General features: G+C 45.5%; 1 protein-coding gene across 18 annotated transcripts in view; it reads right to left on the bottom strand.

Moving 5' to 3' along the window:
• Positions 1–14,744, bottom strand: part of NIN (ninein) — a 98,871-nt gene extending 84,127 nt beyond the window's left edge. For 7 of the 18 annotated variants that reach the window (XM_082735132.1, XM_082735133.1, XM_082735136.1 and 4 more), the window contains exons 1-3: positions 14,525–14,719; positions 14,004–14,057; positions 5,558–5,761 (exon numbers count right to left, since the gene is read on the bottom strand). In XM_082735132.1, coding sequence (XP_082591258.1) covers positions 5,558–5,740 — 183 coding nt within the window. In that variant the 5' untranslated portion in view covers positions 5,741–5,761; positions 14,004–14,057; positions 14,525–14,719. Of the gene's footprint in view, positions 1–5,557; positions 5,762–14,003; positions 14,058–14,524 lie in introns of all 18 variants that reach the window. The other 11 variants (XM_082735134.1, XM_082735135.1, XM_082735123.1 and 8 more) reach the window with 4 other exon arrangements.
• Between the last annotated feature and the right edge of the window lie 6,531 nt (positions 14,745–21,275).

Below are 21,275 nucleotides of genomic sequence, written 5' to 3'. Positions count from 1 at the left end.
GAAATCAAGCAGGTCAGAGAGAACAGCCTTTCCGCACTTGTTCCCACCTCCAGCCCTCCCCTTGCTCTGGCTTCCCATTAGACTCAATAGCTCCAAGAGGCTTGAGGTTTGCAGCATGCAAAATCGAAGTTAATTTTGCAATGAGTTTGACAACAAAGTATTAATAGAGAGTAGAAGCAAGTCTTGCAGCCTCGTAATCAAAATGTCTTTTTTTTTTTTTTTTTTTAAAGAATGTCTTCTTGTCGGGGCGCCTGGGTGTCTCAGTGGGTTAAAGCCTCTGCCTTCGGCTCAGGTCATGATCCCAGGGTCCTGGGATCAAGCCCCGCATCGGGCTCTCTGCTCAGCAGGGAGCCTGCTTCCTCCTCTCTCTCTGTCTGTCTCTCTGCCTCCTTGAGATCCCTGTCTGTTAAATAAATAAATAAAATCTTAAAAAAAAGAATGTCTTCTTGTCTATAACTGAGCACCGCTGGCCCTTGGGAGTTCAAGTCAACCCCAAATGGATACTATTGTAAAGGAAGGGAGTGATGGTTTACAGAGTCACAAGACCAAATGGGAATGAGATAATACTCCCGTCCCCATTTCAGGTTAAACTATGGTGGTTAAACAGTAAGATACAGCAACTTTCAGACATTTAATAAGAGATGCAATGAGAAATGCTTGCTACCATTTCCTCCAATGCATTTAAAAAGCCTCAGATCAATACTACGAAACAGAAGCATGAACGTGGGGTAGTTGTAAATAGACACTATTTGATGATCAAGCACAATTTTGCACACGGAGAACAAGCCCCGATAATCACAACCAGAAAGTACTTCTGTAATTCTGATTTACTTTTCAAATGGTTAAAATATGTATAAGAGAAAGAAATCTTAAGAAGCTTTTAGGGAACTGGAAACAAATAAGCAAATCCACCATATGAAATAAATCACGATATTCATAAAAGAACCCCCAAGCACTTTAAAATGAAAGGTAGGAAAAGTGAGCTAAATCATATAATTGTGAAGCTATAAGATTTTAACACTAAAAATTCCAAAGTGCCTTTGATGACCGAAGTCCACACACCTATGGGACTCTTTGGAAGTTAGCTGTGGGTTCTGCTACCAGGTGGCTTGTTCAGATTCTAAAGTGTGCCAAGGGCATGGAGCACCTCAGTGTCCAGATTCCCATCAAAGAGCACAGCAAGGAAACTCCTTAGAATCCCAGGAAGCTGTTATGTCTCAAAGTTGCAATATATATATATATATATATATATATATATTATATATATAATAAATATATATGAAAATGCATTTTTAAAACTGATACGACAGCTTCAATAAAACCAAGGTAGACTATCATAGTTATGTCCTAATTTCTAATAAAAGAAAGAGGCATATGACTACATTTAATTTAAAAGACACATTTAAGAGACCAAGCAGATGAACAGAGGGGAAGGGAAGGAAAAATAAAATAAAATAAAAACAGAGAGATGCAAACCGTAAGAGACTCTTCTTGACTATAGGGAACAAACTGAGGGCCGCAGGAGGGGAAGTAGGTGGTTTATGGAGTAACTGGGGGGATGGGCATTAAGAAGGGCACCTGATATGATGAGCCCTGGGTGTTACATGCAACTGATGCAGCCTAAACTCTACCCTGAAGCTAATAATACACATTATATATTAACTAATTTGAATTTTTTAAAAAATAATAAAAATAAAAGACAAAAAAGAGGAAGCACTAGGACCAATATCAGTTGCTTAGATGAAAACGTGGTTCCATAAAAGAGCTAATGCTGTTATGTTTTCTTATATGCTTGTAGTATCTGCTCTCAGGGCTGTTCAGCTGGGGATGCCTGGGTACTCAGACAGCTGGGCGTGTGCCTTCAGCTGGGGTCATGATCTCGGGGTCCTGGGGCAGAGCCCCACGCTGGGCTCCCTGCTCACAGCAGGGACTCTGTTTCTCCCTTTCCCTCTGCTCCTCCCCTCCCTGGCCCTTGCTCTCCCACTCATGCCCTCTCCCTCAAATACATAGAACCTTTAAAACAAACAAACAAAGGGACTATTCAGCTGCCGGGCAAACGTTAGCTGACCAGACTGAAAGTTCTTCAGTGTCTTCAGAAGTCCCTGGGTCTCGGACTCCCACCCACCTGACAGGTGCCTAACTGAGGACAAAGATTTGGATAGAGCTCTTTTGATAACTAGCAGGAAACACCCACTGTTGTCCTGCTTCCTTCAAATCAGTGATCCACAATCAGCAGGCATTTCAAATCCTTAACTAGTGAGCACCAAACTCAGGGGGATATGACTTCAAGTTACAAAGCCAGATCAGATAGATGAATTGAAACCAATTTGGGGGGCGGGGTACCTAGGTGGCTCAGTGGGTTAAAGCCACTGAGTCCTGGGATCCAGCCCCGCATTGGGCTCTCTGCTCAGCAGGGAGCCTGCTTCCTCCTCTCTCTGCCTGCCTCTCTGCCTACTTGTGATCACTGTCTGTCAAATAAATAAATAAATAAATAAATATCCTTTTTTTTTTTAGTTAAAAAAAAAAAAAGAAAGAAAAAAAGAAACCTGATTTGGGAGTAAATGGCCTGGGAGTAAAATGCATGAAAATGGCGAGTCAAGGAGTCAATTTCAGTTACCCTCCTCAACAACTGTCAAAAGAAACATTAGGCCTTCAAAAAACCCCAAAAAACCCAGGAAGTTTTACAGATGGATTTGGAAATTAAAAAAAAAAAAAAAAACCCAGAAAATATTCATATTCTTATTGACGAGGGCAATGCCTTTTATTTTATTTCTTTTTCAAGAAAAAAATTATTAATTCAGCCTGATTCCAACAAAGGTAAACTTGAAAGTTTTGTTTCATTTAGAAATTATACTCATTAATATTTAAAGATACAATTAAACCCTAAGCCTTCAGGAAGCTGTTGGATACTACTGTACCCAAAAGCCAATTTAGTGGAAAACCTTAATCTATGAAAAACATAAGTAAGTTGCACCCCCACAGACTAGCAGAAAGCCTAACATGCGGGACCCTTCAATACCTATTTGTTGAATTACTGAATAGTTGAATATATTGAGATTTGTCATGCTACTATTTCCTTCTCCTTATTTATGAAACCAAACTGCAAACCCTTACAAATTTTTCTATAAATACCATCTAAAGAGAAGAAAGATGACTGGCATTGGAAACAACATATAATTTTACAACTTAAGCTCCATACTCAATAGATCAAGAACGTGTTACCACTTAGAATTCTTCAGTAAATTCTAAGGAATTTTTTTCCTTATAATTTAAAATTTTAGACCATATACAGTATCTTACCAACATATGGCCAAGTTTATGTGATCATCTAAGGAGAATAATTTCAGTTTCACAAAAAATGCAAATCAAACAGGAGTGCATTAATTCATGCCAACCCTGCTCTCCAGACAGTCCCCAGGGACCTTCCACATGAAATCAACATGCATCTATCTATTTAACTTTTATCACTGGCTCACTAAGTAAATATCAGGCTCAAGACCACTTAGGTATTCATTATTCATAGGCAAATAGCAAATGGAAAAAGGCTGATAGTGTCAAGTCGTTAACAAATCAATCGATAACTGTTCCCCTGCTTTAGTTTGCGGAATGGTTGGGGGGGGGTAGCTCGCCCGAAGAAGGGCATCTGGAGAGGGACACCGTGAACGTGCTGCCAAGTCTCGGTCTGTTAGCGGAGGGCTGTGTATTTACACTGACTTGGAGACAACCTCCCAAGAAAGCCTCAGGTTGTACCAGCTCTTCCCAGGCTCTCATCAGACCTGAAACATATCCACTCTTGGTACTCTGCCTTCTCCCCCAGGACCACAGTGGGAAACTCAGCTCCCCTGGCTCCCTTGGCTCCCCCAAGGTGTCCGGGATTGAGACAGAACAAAAACACATCTGAAAGCATTACGGGGGGGGGGGGGGGGGGGGTTGGCAAATGACTTCATCCTCAAATCTCCCATTGCTAAGGCTTCCAAACAAGGTTTTCAGCACTTTTTAGAGTTCACAAGCAGCTAGTCCCCACTCCCAGAGTGACAGAGAATGGTTCCAGTTTTGTAAAACACCTCACATTTGTTTTTCTTTAAGAGGGAGCCCTGTTAGCCATGGCATTCATAGTGCCAAGCCCCTGAGAACAGCATCCTTTGTACATTAATTTCAGGATAATCGCTACTCCTGTCTGTCTCGTGTCGCAGACAGCCAATACATCATACTGTCTCTGAGGTCACTTACCCAAATTGTCAACTCAAAGTCAGTGAAAATGAAATGAAGAAAAGGAAATTCAGTCACCAGAATAAAGTTGAATTCCATAACTCCTTCCTCAGTTTGTACCACGTGATAAAAACCATTGTCCACGAAGTGTCATCAATGATAACAACAGAGCTCAGAAAGCGTTACCCATTTTTTCCCTCTCATCCATTCTAACAACCAACAGCAAGACTCAACTCAAAGCCGTACAAATGATGCTCTTAATTAGAATTATGAGAACTGAAGGCAATGGGAGGTCAAGACAGATCGAGCATCCTTCCCACTTTTAACTCCCACCAGGAGTTAAAAAGGCCCCTTCTCGCTTCCCTCTCTCTCTCTCTCTGCCTGCCTCTCTGCCTACTTGTGATCTCTGTCAAATAAATAAATTAAAAAAAAAACAAAAAACTTTCTACATTAAAAAAAAAAAAAGGGCACCTGGGTGGCTCAGTGGGTTAAGCCGCTGCCTTTGGCTCAGGTCATGATCTCAGGGTCCTGGGATTGAGTCCCGCATCAGGCTCTCTGCTCAGCAGGGAGCCTGCTTCTCTCTCTCTCTCTCTCTCTCTCTCTGCCTACTTGTGATCTCTGTCAAATAAATAAATTAAAAAAAAAAAAACTTTCTACATAAAAAAAAAAAAAAAAGGCCCCTTTTCACCTGGTACTCGTTCCTGTGACTTGGTTTACGGGGACAACAGGACTATTTGTTGTCAAATGCAGAAGTTACCACCAGCAGACACTTGCATATCACTGCTGAAGTCGTGCTGGATTTTAAATGAACCTGCCCTGTATTTACTTACCCTCCTGTCATATTTCCTAGGTGAAAGGTTTAATTAATCCTTCACCCTAGAAGCAATCTGCACAAGAAATAGCTTTATTGGGAGTAAAAGTCAGAGTAGCAAACTGTTTGTCCTATGAGTAGCAATTTTCTTACTGTGTTTTCCTGCTCTTCAAGGAAAACCTCGGTCCCCTCCCTGTGCCCCAGTGATGAATGCAAAGTCCATAAAATGATCCACCATGAACAAGAGTTGGAAAACGTGCTCCTACTGCCTCTTTTCCTCCCTTCATTTAAGATGCTCTGGGCACACGTACACTCCAGAGCACAAATTCAAGCAGGCCCTCCATATCCCAAGCAAACCACACTGCTGGTCCCGCCCATTACATTTTCTCTTTCTGTTTATCAGGTTAACAGCTCAGGGCACACACAGCCAGGATGTGAGAGGCAGGTCGCCACAGCCCCTCTCCCCCCCACCCAGCCCTCCCTCCCCACAGAAGCTGCACCCACTTCCATCCACTTGCCTTCTTCCCCAGACCTTACCCTGCCCAAGAGGTTGTCCTGAAGCAGCGTCTCCTGGAGCACCGGGGCCACCTCCTCCAAGCTCAACATGTGGCAAAGGTCGGTGAGTTCTTCCTGCCCCAGGGACCCGGTGCCCGTGGTGTCAAAACTGTCGAACAGCTCCTTGAGTCGGGCCTCATGCTGGTCCTGTCCCACCTCATCCATCCCATAGCCCACAGCGCTCACCTGTGTGGGACAGAGACAAGGGCGGGGTCGTGGCAGCCCCCAGGGCTGGCCGACGGGGACCTCGGTGGAGGCCGGCAGGAGAGGCAATGCTGCACCTCGCCGCCCCTCCCAGCCTCCCCCCAGCAAGATTGCGGGGCTCTCCAGGAGCCAGCCCTGGCCAGTTGAGCTTCCGTGGCCACTGCCACCAGGGCCCCAGCCACAGGTTCGGTCATGTGGGGTAGCGTTACCAGAATGAGGGAGTCTCCTCTCCTGCCTGGTCCTTGGGTGAGCGGCCAGTCCCAAACTCAAGACTGAAAGCAGTTCTCTATCAGCTCGTCTGGCCCTGGACTTACAGTGAAAGGCCACCTCGGACACTCAGTCTTTTCCAACTAACCGGTAGTACCCACAGGCTTCCACGGAAGTAGGCGAGCTGTGAACCACCTGCCCAGATGTAGCACCCCACTCCTGTGGTGCGGCTATCTAGTTCCCCTTCGTTCAGCCTAGATGCCCCCCATCACAGTCAGCCTGGAGGCAAGCAGCCAGAGAGAGGCACGGGGCAAACCACCTCCCTGTTTACAGGAGACACAATGCCTTTTACACAAGTTCCTCAAAAAGCAGCTGCAATTAACTTCCTTGGAGCAATTACATGAGGTGTGACCAGTATTCCCTGAAGCTCACTTTAGCACCCCGGGAGTTTAGGTAATGCCTGGTTGCCTAGAGAAAGGAGAAAACACTACTCCCAGTTTTCAGATGGGGAGGTTCAAAGGAGCTGCTGATCACACGAACCCTACAGTGTCAGGGTTCATCCAGACCACCTCCCGTCTGCACACCTGGTTCATCTGTCTTCCATCCTTCCAACCCGTCTTCCATTTCTCCACCTTCCGTGGGATCAGTGGAAATGTGGACTCGAGATTAACGCAGAACCACTTCTGCTAAAAATATACATCATTAAATTCTCAGTCCCTCATATACTAACAGCCAAATCTTCAGGGGTGGGGTTGCTAGCACAGTAATTCATTTTTAATGTGGTGGGGCTTCCAACGAAAGCCTGAAATGAGCCCATCGGAAGCTACCTTCACCCTGATGCAGTGGAAGCCAAACACAACATCGCCCTCAAGACGGTGACCTCAGCCATCTGAAACCAGTGTCTCAGAACCAGCCCCTGGACTATAAAAAGCAGCACTTGCAAAAATATTCTTATCTTGCCATTATGTTTTTTACTACGCTAAAAAAGACATAACAGGACACCTAGTCTAACAAAAATTTATTTAAAATTTTATGTGTGCAGGACAGCTTTCTTCACTCCATGTGCACCACTGTACAGCAGACCTCTAGCATGGTTTCATCTCACTCAGTGGAAACTATACCCTCTGCAGAGCCATGTCCCACCACCCCCTTCCCCAGTTTCTGGCAATCCTCACTCTAGTTTTAAAAGCAGCACCTTTAACTAATAAAAGCCCTGAGTAAGAGAACTCTCTAACTTAGAAGTGATATTTGTTCATAGAGCAGATGAGAAACATGGGCAAGGCACAAGTTCAGGTGTGGAATGTGGCCAGAACTGAAAATGAGAGAGGCTCCCAGGACCCATCAGTGCTACTCTCTCTCCCCCCCGAGACAGCCATCTGGAACATCACGAGCTCACCCAGAGCCATGACCATCCCAAGAGTTTCAGCAGAACTGGATGGACTCAAGGTGGATTCAAACAGCTCAACCACTTCTTGGTTTTCACTGAGGTCACTCCTTAAAGCAAAGGAGCACCACTTACGTCCAGGCTGCTGGTCTGGGTGTGTGTGTGTTGGGGGTGAGGCGGTGGGATGGGGTTCTTCTCCTAATTATCAGCTTTTCTATTACTAAGGTGCTGCTGGCTCTGGCTGCCTTCCCAGAGTTGGTCTGTTGGGTTAACTAATCACCATGCAAATGTTTTCACAATTAAGTTGAGAGTGCTATATAAACATGAGAGCACCAGAAAAGAAACACCAAGGTGTTAATGCAAAGCCACCAAAGTTAGGGATTTAGACAAGGCCAATGCCTGGCTCGTGAGATTCACTTACAAGTCAGCCAGTTTGCTGTCGATTGAGAGCTGAGAACCAACACCCCCCATCACCACACACACACCCCTGGCTGCTCTGGGGTTTTCGGGGCTTCCATACCTCTTCAGCACCCCTACCCGGGATACAATCTGACTAATGTCATAAAAGGCAGTCTATTCTGCTTTCACTTGATTTTGCATATTAAAAACAAACCAACCCTCAAAAGCGAAAGAATTCTAACATTTCCTCTTTTTAAAATTATTTTTAAAACATGGGGATTGGTTCATTTAGACCAATAAAAAAGGGGCATAAAACTCTTAACACATTGAGAAGTCCTATCTTATCCATAGCTGTAAATCTGATAAGCTATCATGCCCTATCTTCAGGAGGTTATTGGACTTTCACTAAAGCAAATCTTTTTTTTTTTTATCTCTTTATTTCATCTTCCCTCTTCCCAAGACACTGTGATTTGGAAAACATTCTTTTGACTGAAAAGGGAAAACAGTCCCAACTCTGAGGAACAAATGAGCATATGGAAACATCCAAACGATGTTGCATATGGTGACAAGTTGTCAGATCTCGTTTGGCACAGAATGTCTTTTTACTGGATGATATTATCCCCCAAATGTTCATGAGTAATTTCATGTGCAAGAATTTTTTCCCCCTGCTTGGCAGAAATTTCCTTCAGGACAAGGTCCACAACTCATTTCTTTTATATCACTCCCCCAAATGCATAGTACAGTCTGTTCCTCACACCAGAAACTCAGTAGACACCAAGGACTGACTTAGTGTAGGGAGATCCCTTGAGCGGAAACTTCCCCTGGATGAGAGTGACATAATGAGCACAGAAAGACTTTGAAATGCCTATTTCTTCCACAAGCATACCTCTCCTTCCCCCATCCAACCCTTTCTTCAAAGGCATTTTCAGTCTTAGATGTACCTAAGCAGAAGTAGAAGCCAGGACCCACTCCCAAACTATAGCATCCAGAACCGTCTGGAGTTGGATTAAGGAGTTAGTTATTAAGCCAATGGAGTCATAAACTTCAGCTGCATTGGGGGGTTTTGTTGTTGTTGTGTTGTTTTGGGGGGCGGTTATAGGATGTAACTTTGGAGGGGAGTCTGTACTAAAACACTTTCCCAAGTCCCCTTGTTTATAAAATGGGAATAATAATACCCATCTAGAAGGGCTGTTCTGGGGGTTAAAGGCGGCAAGCAAGTGACAGGATAATCCCAGAGAAAGCTGATACAAGAGGGGAATTGAGAAAACAACCATGAAAATAGAAACAACTGACCAAGGAAGAATAAACTGAAGAAAGTCAACCAACCATGGATCTGCCTTCGAGGAAGCAGAGCAGGAGCTGCAGAATGCCTTACAGACAGCGAGAACGCACAAGGCAGGGAACAGGACTATAAACAATATTCTACTACTAACAGTGGGTCAACGGCAATGGGTAAGGCTCAGCACTACCTCCATCTTTAAGGGCAGATTACTGATAGATTTAACATCAAACAAAAGCAGAAAGGCTGAAACACAGTTGGGACTTAAGATGAAACTTTTTTTTTTTTTTTTTAAACTTCTGGGTATCTACTAGAAGTCTGGCCCATGCTGAGTACTTTACATAAATGAGCTCATTTAATCCTTTTAATTCTTTAAAGTAGACCTCACATTCCCATTTAAGATGTAGACATTGGGGCTTGGTGAAATTAAGCAACTTGTCCAAGGAGAGAGTGCTAATACAGCGGTGGAACTGAGATCTGAATTCTGGTCTGACTCTAAATCAGACCCTCTCTCAGGGCTACACGTGCACACAGAACACAGGAACGGGACCACTGAAATGACATCAAGACCAATCCCTTATCTCCACCTTCATGTGTTAATCAGCTAGACTACTGAGTACCAGAAACCGCCAGGAAAACCTGATGGCCAGGTGGGGGGGGAAGGGTGGGGATTCTCCCTGCCCACGGCTCTAATCCATTTATTGAATAATTAGAGCCTATAAGGCACTAGAGATATATGGAGTAAGCACTCTTTTTTTCCAAAGCAGCTTTGGAATTTAGGGCAAGGAAGAAACACATTTTTTTTTTAAATAAAAATGATCTGAAGAGCCCCGTATTTTCCAACAGCGGGCCTGGTCCAGAAATTGATCATTGTTAAATTACTCCCTCAAAATACTCAAGTATGTCTAATCTGTGCCATCAGTGCTTTCCAGAGTTAAAGCCTAATGGACTCCCACTAGCGACAGAAATCTTCCTCAGAGATGAAGAACGTTGGGTTTTGAGTGACAAACCCTCCTTCAAATCACAAAGAAAAATTCCAGTTTTATAAAGCTCCCCACCCCACCCCACCTCCAAGCCGGGGCCTCTCTTCACCTGCTACCTTCCCCATCACACTGACAGAAGCCTTCACAGTTCCTCTGGAATAGAAGGGCCAGGGTGCACAGTATTTGGGAGTTCTAACTAGGGACGGTTAAATAAGAGGCAGATGCACAGAGCCATTTATCAAAACATTTACCACCTAATAAGCACCCATAATGAGAACTATCTGGAGCGTTTTCCTTCCAAATAACTCAGAACAAGGCTGCCAAAATGCGTAGACCCGGATGGGGATGTCCATCACAGTCTGTGCTACTCTGTGCTACTCAGCAACCCCGGCTGATGAAATCAGCACCACCTGGGACTGGGAAAGACACAGGTGAGGAGCCGCTGGAATAATGAAGTCCCCAACATAAGGCCACCATGAAGGGGGTACGTGAACTTCTGAACTTTCCGGCATGCAGGGTACAGAAAGGAGCTTGTAAGAATGGCACCCCAGCCAAAGGGGACGTCTGTTCTGGGCCAGAGGGAGTAAAAAAGGGACAAAGTCTGGCAAGGGAAAACCAAATAATAAATGAGCACAATGCCAGAGCCCCTAGCCCAGGCCTTTTATTTCCCTCCAGATGGTCCAGCAGCTGAACAGCTATGTGGAATGTCTGGATGCCCCTCTTGGCTCAGCCGCTTTCCTTGGGTATCACAATAGATGCTTTTAGGTTTGTGTTCAGACATAGCTGCTGGGGATCCACAGACCAGGTAGTGACCACCAAGTGACTAATTTAGTTACTTTATAACGAAAGCGGTCAACATGGACAAACCGTGTTCTGGGAACACTTTTCATTCACGCCATTAGCTTTCACCATTTGGCAAGTCGGAGCCTCATAATGCCAATGATCAAATTAAAATGTTTCTTTTTCTTCTCTCTTTCTCTCTATGCAACCACTATAATTGCAAAGATTTCCATTCTTAACATTTGGATTCATTGCAGTATAAAACGAAATAGTGACAAGAATAAATTCAAGTTGAGCGAAAGCTTAATAGAAAAAGCGACTATTTACAAATCTATATAGGATATTTCTGCCAGAAACCACAGCTGCTAATCACAACGACTCCCGTCAGGTAGCTTCCTCTGGGCTCCGACAGTACCTCATTCCTAGCTGGATACCACAGGCACCTGAGTATCACCAGGAATAAAGTCACGGGATACAGATACAACACAAAAGTTTAAATGCCACTGCACAGAAACAAAAATGACATTACATATATTTAAAAGACAATAACCACCTTGGTTAAACTACACTATTAAACTGAATTTAACCAAGGACCGTCTCCTAGCATTTATTCTAAAACGTTAAAAAAATTTTAGTATGTGACTATTCTGAACCATGTGCCAAACCCAAGCTTTTGTTAAACCTAACAGTGAGGTATATTACCAATCAAGTACTTAACTCAGGATAGCTGGAGGAAAAAAAAAATCATTAGCCTAGCACAATGTAGAGTCAATAACCTGTAATCAGCTACTAAGTAAAATTAGAGAAGCAGAAAACAGAGCTCCATGTTTGTTACTTTCTTAAAAGAGACTGCTCATAACAACTTTCACTTCTTGAGCCATATTTACTGTAATTAATTCAGAATGCCTGCAGCTAGGGGCACAGTCCCCCCTCCCCGGGGGGGGGGGGGATCTCTTTTACTGCCTATAAACAATGTTTTCTCAACTTTGTATTTTATGTGAATGGTAGGACATAAATACTTTGTAACTGTTCCATTCAAAAGCTTCAATAAATGAGTAACTGCTGATATACATTGCAACAAAGAAGTATCCTAATTTAAAAAAAAAAAAAAGTTGCTCACTTGTATATTCCCATAATCTTTTAAAAATTCTATTTTATTTGTAAATAAGAGAAAAACATCTTTTTGCAAGCCTTGGTCTCTCCACAAGTTCTTGCCCAACAGATGTAAGCTCAATAGCCAGAATTCAAACCACATAATTTATTGGCTTACAGATGAATTGGCATCTATAAAAATAAACCTCCTGAAAAGGCTTTAGGCTGCTTGAATCCAGCTAACTTGCCAACCCTTTATCAATGTGAGACTGATAAAATGTATTTTCATTATCAACACAAAATGGAAGCATCCAGACTGGTGAAATGTTAGTTTAGAAAGTCATTTGCAGTGACATTTAAAACAATTTATTTTAACATTTGACTTATGATAAGAATATTGCCCATTAAATTAAGGTTGGCTGTTCAGAATTCACTGGGGTCCTCTTCTCCCCCTCTGTGACAGTCAACATCTTTTGATATTAAGGGTCATAGCATATCTAAAGTGAAAAAAGACGAAGAAAGAAACCAAGCCATTCTGAGCAAGTGCCTATTAAAATGACTGATCCTTGACATTTTTTAATGTGAAGACTGTGCCTCTGACAGCTTCCTTTCCACTGCCCCTGTAAAGCCTTCTCCTGCCTTGGCTATATCTTTATTGATGCCCAACCAATGTGGAACATCTATAAGTCCTTCCCTTTATCTCTACTGTAGTTCAGAATGGTTTCCCCTGCAGAATGGCCAGGGAACAGGTGAAAATAAATCTGTAAACAAACTCCCCAGCAGTTCACTTCACCTCCTTAAGAACACTGACAACAGCTGAAGAGACAACAACCTGCTTTTCAGCCAGCCTGTAATGCTACTTTTACACACAGTCTGGAAATCTTCACAACACCCCCACCACCAAACCGACAAACCTCAACTCTAGAGCCAGTATTTCAGGTCATCCACTAATATGCTAGCCACTAGAGAAGATTCAAGACAAAATTAAGCTGACACAGGAAAAATATATTTCCTTGTAGAATGGCAAGCCTCAGGAAACAAGCAGACATAAATTTCTGTCAACCTATTTAAGGGAGCCCCACTGAGAAATCCTCCATGGCCTCAGGAGCTCGGCCCATATGCCAGGATGGATTTTACTGGGATTTTAATCCTAAAAAGCTACTATGGCAGTCACAAAAAACAACTAGGCTATCTGATTTGATTTCATAAATTAAGAGTTAAGTTGTCTGGCAAGTCCACCTCAGGAATCTCGCTGCCGCTGTTGAGTAAAGAAGGCCCAGGTTCTCATAATCGCTAAATTGTCGAAACAAGATACAGGGTAGAGCAATCTTTACACCCCTCATTTTCTGTGCACCTTGACCCCGGTTTGTCAGGGCTGGGACTAGGAAAACGCCTCTTTCTCTGTCTCTCAACTTCACAGAAAGAGCCTTCTGCAGTAAAGTGTTTCCATCAGCTTTGTCCTTTTGTCAGGACCGGTGTGCTGGTCGCAGAAGCCCAGCACTGGGAATCCTGGAAGCTTCTCCCGCAGCACGCCACACTTCCATTCCAGTGGATCAAGGTTTTCAGGCAATAACCGCGTGTCATTTGGTCCTTTTCCCCTTAGTTCTTGCTCAGTGCACTGGGAAAGTCTTGCTATATGCGTTCCCCCCGCCCCCGCCTTCTGAGATGCCCCCCTTTAGGGACCCCAAACAGCTCTCCGTTGCTCAGACAGCCCAGGTTTATCACCTCGAGTTTCCCCAGACAGGTTTCTCTTCCGCGGCTCCATCACGAGGCTGCCTTGGTGGCACAAGCCAACAGCACCACCACCCTTTCTGCTCCCTCCCGGCGTCAAGTCCGCTCCTGGGTCTACACACAGAAGCGGCTTTCAATCGCCGTCGGCTGGCCGGGACCGCGGGGGCGGCCGAGCAGACCAGACGCAGCCGCGCTGCTGGGCGGAGAGGCGGAGGTGCAGCCGGAGGGCGGGCGCGCCGCCCGACTCCCCCGGCAACCTGAGATGCTGATGCGTCTCCGACCTGCCTGCCCGTTGCACCCCAGAAACCTCAAACACCCCATTGTGTCACCAGGAGGCACGCCGCCTCGGCCCCCGCCGTCCTCGCCTACCTTCAGGCGGCCTCTCCGTTGCGCCCGCACCGCCGGCCGCCCGCCTCCAGTGCTCTGCAAAGCGAAGGAGGACGCTTTGTTAGGGCTCAAGAAGCGGGACAATACTTCGCAGCCGGCGCCGTGGTTCCGGGCGGGCGTCCTTCAAAAGGACGCGACTGGGGACCCGCGCGAGCGTCATTTCCATATGTAAGGAGCCAGCGCGTACAAAAGCGCGGCTCTCCGGGGCTGCGGCGCGCATCCTCCCCGCCCGCCGGCCCGCCCCCCGGCAGCGCAGCCCGCGCCTCCAGGACCGGCCCCTCCTCCCGCCCGCGAAGCCGCCCCCTCCCCGCCTCGTCCCCCGGGGGCGCCCCGCGCGCAGGGACAGCTCCCGCCCGGGCCCCGAAGGGGAAGCCCCAACCCGTCCCGGTGTGGGGTCCGCCCTGGGCGCGCAGGGCCCTGCCGACGGCGCGGGGGCGGCGTGAGGCCTCTGCGCACCCCCAGGCCGCGGGGCCGGGGACCCCGGGAGTGGGCTCCTTGCTTACCGCGTTCCGGGGCTCAAGCGCCCGGCGCCGCCGCGGGGACCATGGCCGCGGGCGCACTCAGGGCTCGGAGGCGGCGGCAGCGGGACGGCCGCGCCCAGCGCGCTCCGCTCCCGGCTCGGCCGCGGCCACCCGGAGCTTTGGACGCCGGGGAGGAAGGGCCAGGCCCGCGCGGGGAGGAGGAGCCAGGGCGACGCCGGCCTGGGCGCGGCTCCTCCTCCGCGGCCCGCGGCGCTGGGGGCGGCCCCGGGAGGAGCGCGGAGCGGTGTCCCGGCCCCCGCGGGGTCCTTCCCCCCAGCCCCCACCTCGACGCAGACTGCGCCCCGGCTCCTGGGGACTGCTCGGGTCGCGGGAACACAGCCCCGGTCCCGGCTTGGCTGCTGCGTGACGCTAGGGCGGTCGCTTTGGAGATTTGAACTTGGAAAAGCCAGGTTCGCGGGGTGCAGGTGGAAGAGGTCGCCGCCGAGCAGGAGCTAGCGCGTCCACCCCGCGACCCCCCTGCCCTCTAGTCTCTCCTTCCAAACCCGCCCGCTCACATTCGGCTGCCCTTAGGACTCCCAGCCATCCACGCCTCCGTGTGGAGGAATGGCCTTCTCCTCCAGCCAGCGGGACCTTAAGGTAGGGACTCAGGTGCCTCTCTTGCCCCCGGGCGGTCCTAGATTTCTTGGCCCTTGAGCGCTCTTCGGCCGTCCTTGAAAGAGGGCTCCAGAAGACAGAAGAGCTCTAAACTTGACTAAACTCTGGAAAGAGGGTGATCCCCCTACAAAGTCTAGACTGGGCTCCGCACCTGCCCACCATGTCTTCAGAGGCTCCCGCCTCCTATCTAGCCTTCCGCGGGTACATCCAACCCTTGGTCACTAGCCACACCGGACGAAAAATCCTTGGAACTAGTAGTTCTCCAGCCAACGGTTGTTCAGTATTTACCGCTTCCTACCCCTACTCCACAGCTCCCCCAGAGTCTCTCCTTTTTCACTCCGCCCACCCCCGTCTCTACACTTCTGATCTAGATACAAATAGGATCCCAAGTCCAGGCCTTCAGGCAACAGCTGTGGGCAGGTGACATCCACTTTGCTCTCTTTGAACGGCAGGGTTAAATGCATTGGACTTGAAGAAGGAGCCGCCTGATTTCTTATAACCCACAAGTCTGGTTATTTCTGCAAGAAACTGGAGAATATTCCCTTGCTACTGAAAGAACAAGGGATAGACGGGAAGGAAACCAGCATTTATTGAGAATCTAGTGTGCTGGAAACTTAGCAGAAATGATCTTACTTAATCCTGGCACCATCTTTAGAAGAGAGACATTACAATTTTGCAGATAAGGAAACTGGGCCTCAGAGTAGCCAGGGAGCTTGTTCAATGTCACACAGCTAGTACTTAGCTGAGATTCAAAAGCAGATTACATATGTAACAAAACTGCACCAAACTAAATACACGAATGAGTACATACAAAAGAGGTGACATTGAATAAGGCCCTAGGACTGTATCAACGTCAGTTTCCTGGTTTTGATATTGTACTACAGTTATTCAAAATATTACTATCAGATAAAAGGTCTATAAGGGGTCTCTCTATACTATTTCTTAAAACTTAATGTGAATCTCCAGTTCCCCAAATTCAAAGGTTTTTTTTAAGTATATCAGTCTTATTTTAGAACCAAGTTCTCTTTCCACACATACTCACTCCTTCCCCCACCCCCCGCTTTTAATACTCTTATCACATACACACTTATATACTTTATGCACGGTTCCATCCAGTAGTAATTAGACAACACAGAGACACACTGTTAAGTGGATAGCTAACTTGTGACCAGAATACTTACGTAGGTGTCATCTTATAAATAGAGAAAATTGTTCACTGGGGAGGGAAACAGCCAATAGTCTTAAAAGGTAAGAATGAAGAGATGTTTCCTTTTTTCACCTAATCTCGGCCATGGGAGCTTCATCCTATGTTCTCTGAGCAACCCTTTTTACCTGCAAGAATCCTTAAGGTTGGGATTGCTCATTAATTCAAAATGGTGATTCTTGGGAGTCGGGATTCTGGAGGTGGTATTCATTCCCTATGAAAAAAGGTCAGAATTGGTGGGAGTTGTGTGGTTTGAGAAACAGAAGATACTCTTTCTTGAGGGGGGAGAGTGGGGTGGAGTTAATGCTGGGGCTAGAAACCTGGGATGACATCCAACCTCCAGCCTTGCGGCAGAGGAGGGGGGAGAGCCCAGAGCATGGCTACTTTACGGTGTAGTTTTGCAAGGACAGTCTTACCAAGGCAGATAATTTAATACCATGTGCCTGCAATTTAGGTAGCACGGGGCAGGGGCGGGGGGGGGGAGGTCAATCTTAGTGCAGTCTAGAGTCACTGGAAAAAAAGCAGGGACTTACCTTAGAACCTATTACTTGTGCTTTTCTGTTAAACAAAAATGAAGATAGCAGAAATAGTAGCCAGGTTTCAAATCTGCATAATATGCAATAGAAGGAAAAAAGAAAAGAGCCAGAAACATTTACCCAGCCTTTACAGACCACATTTCACTTTTATCCATTGCAGTTCATCTGTCTCTGATATTAACTCTTACCTTACAAAGAGCCTTGTTCAGGGACTCAGGATCCTTTAAGTATTAAGGTAGATGACGTTTTTGAGTGGCTTTTGGCAACACTTTTCAGTATTGGATTGGCTTTCTCAGGTGGCTAAAAGCTCTAAAAAGTTAACCAAAGAATAATCGAGGGAATAATCTTTCTTCTTGAAGTAGCTTTGTAATGATTAGTTTAAAATCAGGACAACAAAAGTGAATTTTTTTTTTTAAGAGAGAGAAAATTCAGGCTTTGTAAATTTCCTGGGATCTACAGAGTTATCTTTCTTTGCTGGGCAAGGAAAGCCCATAGTTCTAACCAGACTGAGTCTACTCTCCCCCAGAGTCGCACTCAAGTGTAAGTTATTTCTTTCACAGTACAGTGAAAAACAAAGCAAAACAGGTGGCTTGCCTTCAGCTCAGGTCATGGTCCCAGGGTTCTGAGATCGAGCCCCACATCAGTCTCCCTGCTCTGCAAGGAGCCTGCTTCTCCCTCTCCCTCTGCAGCTCCCCCTGTGTGTTCAGTCTCTCTCTCTCTCTTTGGCAAATAAATAACATCTTTAAAAAACAGAAACAAAAAACAAAACAAAACAAAAATGCTTCTGTCCCTCCGTGGTAACTCCCAGCCCTTCTACACTTCTTCATTTAATGCCTTTCTTATTTCTCTGACCATGTGAACTGATCAGAAACAATCTTTAGGGTGCCTGGGTGGCTCAATGGGTTAAGCCTCTGCCTTCAGCTCAGGTCATAATCTTGAGGTCCTCAGATGGAGCCCTGCATAGGGCTCTCTGCTCAGCAGGAAGTCTGCTTCCCCCTCTCTCTCTGTCAGCCTCTCTGCCTACTTGTGATCTCTGTGTGTGTATGTGTGTGTCAAATAAATAAATAAAATCTTAAAAAAAGAAAGAAAGAAAGAAACAACCTTCAGGTGAGTTAAAGAGCCTCATCAGGGAGGGCTAAATGGTTAAAGCAGATCATCATTTCTAGTCCAAGCCAGGGACTCTCTGGGTGGAAGGGGCACCATACTCTCCCGCCAAGAACCAAAGGAAATGAGTGGTAAAAGGAGGAAGGGGGAAATTTGGGTTCCACCCAGATGCACAAGTCAAAGCCCAAGAGAAAATTTCAGTGACAAAATAATGGTGGTAAGAACCCAGGAAGATGCTGGGAAGAAAGGAGATATATACCAGAAAAGGACAGGAAATAGAAGGCAAACTGATTTACACTTTTGTCTCTGAAGAAACCTCATTAAGAATTAGGATTCCCCATTTTCCCTCGTGAAATATATGAAAGAAGAGGACATGGGGATTTAGCACAATTTAATTCATTATTATTACTTTTAAAGTAAGCATTGAATTACCTACTTCGTGCCTACAACTGTCCTGGAAATCATGAGATATTCAACAGAAACATCAACCTTGGCTCTTGCCCTTGACTGTGTCATTCTCCCTCAGGGAAGCAAAAAACATACAGAGGAGAGAGTAAGGGAATAACGTTAGGTAGTACTGGATTGTTGTTGTTGTTGTTCTTTAAATTTATTTATTTGAGAGAGAGAGAGAGAGAGAAAGTACAAGCAGGGAGAGGGGCAGAGGGAAAGGCAGACTTCGTACTGAGCAGGGAGCCTGACCAAGACCTCAATCCCAGGACCTTGGGATCATGACCTGAGCCAGACAATGACCTGAGCCAAAGACAGATGTTTAACCAACTGAGCCCCTGAGGCGCCCCTAGGTAGCACTGGATTCTAACTAGGTCCTCCAGTTGGGGGACACACACATATAGCATGACAGAGAAGAGAGGGATGAGTCCCCTAAAACACGACTTCCATTAGATGATTCAGCCCAGCATCTGTCATGTCACGTCCTAGATCTCCTTCCTGATAGGCAAGGCCCACTTGATACTTGCAGATGGATGTTTGCTCAGTGTCCCCCCAACAACACACCCTCCTTCCACTCTGCCCTTATGGGCTCTGAATCCCTGAATCTTCCCTGTGCTGCTCTTTCTGCCCCGATCATCAGTCTGAAGTCATATTGTAATACCCTGTCTCTGTTTCTCTGTCTACTGTTCTTTATTTGACCCAGCAGTTAACACACAGCAGGAAGTGGTTATTGAACATGTGCCTTCTGGAGCTCATGAACTGAGCATTTAGGTGCTTTCCAAATATTTGGCACTCCCACGGGGAAGAGATGTTGCATGCGTGTGCGTGGCAGGGGAGGAGGGCTGCTCTTTACTTTCGGTAGCATCTATTTTCACGTCTCTGCAATCTGGAAATGTTCTACTGTTCTAGAAATTAAAGATTGACACTCGAGCTTCACTCAAAGGAGAAGAAAATGAAATTCTAGTTTAAGGAACATTGCCGTTCCTTCCCCTCACTCTCTCTTCAACACTTAGCCAGCATGACATGAAATTTTTACCTCTTGTTCTAAAAAGACCTTTGCATGGAAAAATGATATAACATTTTTTCCCAAGCAAGACTACTGCAAGTTTTCTAGAATTTGAGGTGCATCCAGATGAAATGGGAATCCAGAAACATATTTTAAAATAGTTCAATAAATAAATACATTTATCAAACCGTTCTGTCCCATAAAAATGTAATATAAGACACATGTATAATTCTATAATTTCTAGTAGCCACAATTTAAATAGTAAATTAGGAAACTTTATGTTCTATTTAACCCAGGATACCTCAAATTGTTATCATTTCCACACATAATCGATATAAAAATTTTTAATGATATACCTGACATTTGCATTTGTACTGAGTCTTAGCAATCTGGTGATTTGGGGCACCGGCCACACATCTCAGTTTAGACCAGCCATATGTGGCCAGTGGTTACTGTAGCTCACAGTGCAATGTTAGGACAAGAAGAGGATTCTAATTTCATCTCACCTCATTCCTTCTTGTTACTAGGAACTTGGGTTCCGGATGGTTGGGTGCCTTGCTCCACATAATCTCATAGTGACCCCATCAGATGCCCAGGCAAGCTCAGCCCCCACTCACACCCCCTTTCATGGTTAGTTTGCCTGGGTGATGTGAACAGTTGCCTCAAAAGAAAGCCTGGTGTTTAGAGACTTTTTTTTTTTTTTTTTTTAAATCACTACCCTCTAAAACCTTTGGATCCCCCCAAAAGTATCTTAAAAATAAAATTTCAGAAGAAAATAGCCCAATATATATTATTTTAATACTTAGAAATGACAGCCCTGTAGGCCATGTGCACCACAACCTACCTGATTTCTGCTCAGCCGTATCTGAGTCTGCAAGGCACCCAGCAGAGAGAGAGAGCTAGAGGCTCAGAAGGCACTGCTGAGCATGGCCTCTCCCCCAGGGATATAGGAAGTGGTGCTTCTCCATCATCTACCCTTCATCTCCCCCACATTGGCTCCTGCCAGCCTCCTGAGGACCAGGATGTTGTTTTCCATGATTAATCTCAAAGACCTTCAAATAACTGAGTAACCCTTTGTCTTCATTCTGCACATTTCATGGAGCTTTATATTCTGAACCAAGCCAGAGCTGCTTGTGGGGAAATGACCATTTCCAACACAGAAAATGAGACCCATGGAAGAGAGCGTTGCTTCCAATAATGAGGACATCTGGGAGTAAGCCGTATAATGAGGGCATCTTTACACCTGGGTTGGTGAGAAAGCAATTAACACATCATTACAAAAAACAACATAAATCTTTGATTTGTATTTTGTTTTCAATTGGGAGGAAATGAGTACAGTTCTCTAGGGATAGAAATTAGAGCTCTTTGTACCAAAATGGTGAGGTCAAAGAGATGATAAATTTTATGGTAGCAAGCTCTCACATTTCAATCTACCAAAATTGCCATCTTAGAGGCTGGGGTTTGGGGGCCACCGTTGAAATGTCCAGATACTATACTCAGACTTTAATAAAAAATGTATTTTGTCTGATTCTTGATTATTGATTATCTATATGATGAGTAATATCATTCAACCTTATCTCTGGGTCCTCTGAAGTATAAATAAGATAGAAAGAAACAAGATCAGCAGACAGAAAAATCAGGGTCTATTTATGTGTGTCTAGTCACAAGTCAAAATCAAGAACAGGAAGAACTGTGTGTGTGTGTATGTGTGTGTACGACAGATGAGAGAGAGAGAGAGGAAGAGAGAGAGAGAGAGAGAAAATAAGTAGGTATGCTGGATAGATTCTGTTTGTCCTTCTGGATGCCCTCTCTGCCCTTCTC

The sequence above is a fragment of the Mustela nivalis genome, assembly GCF_964662115.1.
Source record: "Mustela nivalis genome assembly, chromosome: 6".
In the NCBI taxonomy this organism is placed as follows: domain Eukaryota; kingdom Metazoa; phylum Chordata; class Mammalia; order Carnivora; family Mustelidae; genus Mustela; species Mustela nivalis.
The sequence above is the reverse complement of the archived record's forward strand: the minus strand, read 5'-3'. Positions and strand labels throughout refer to the sequence as shown.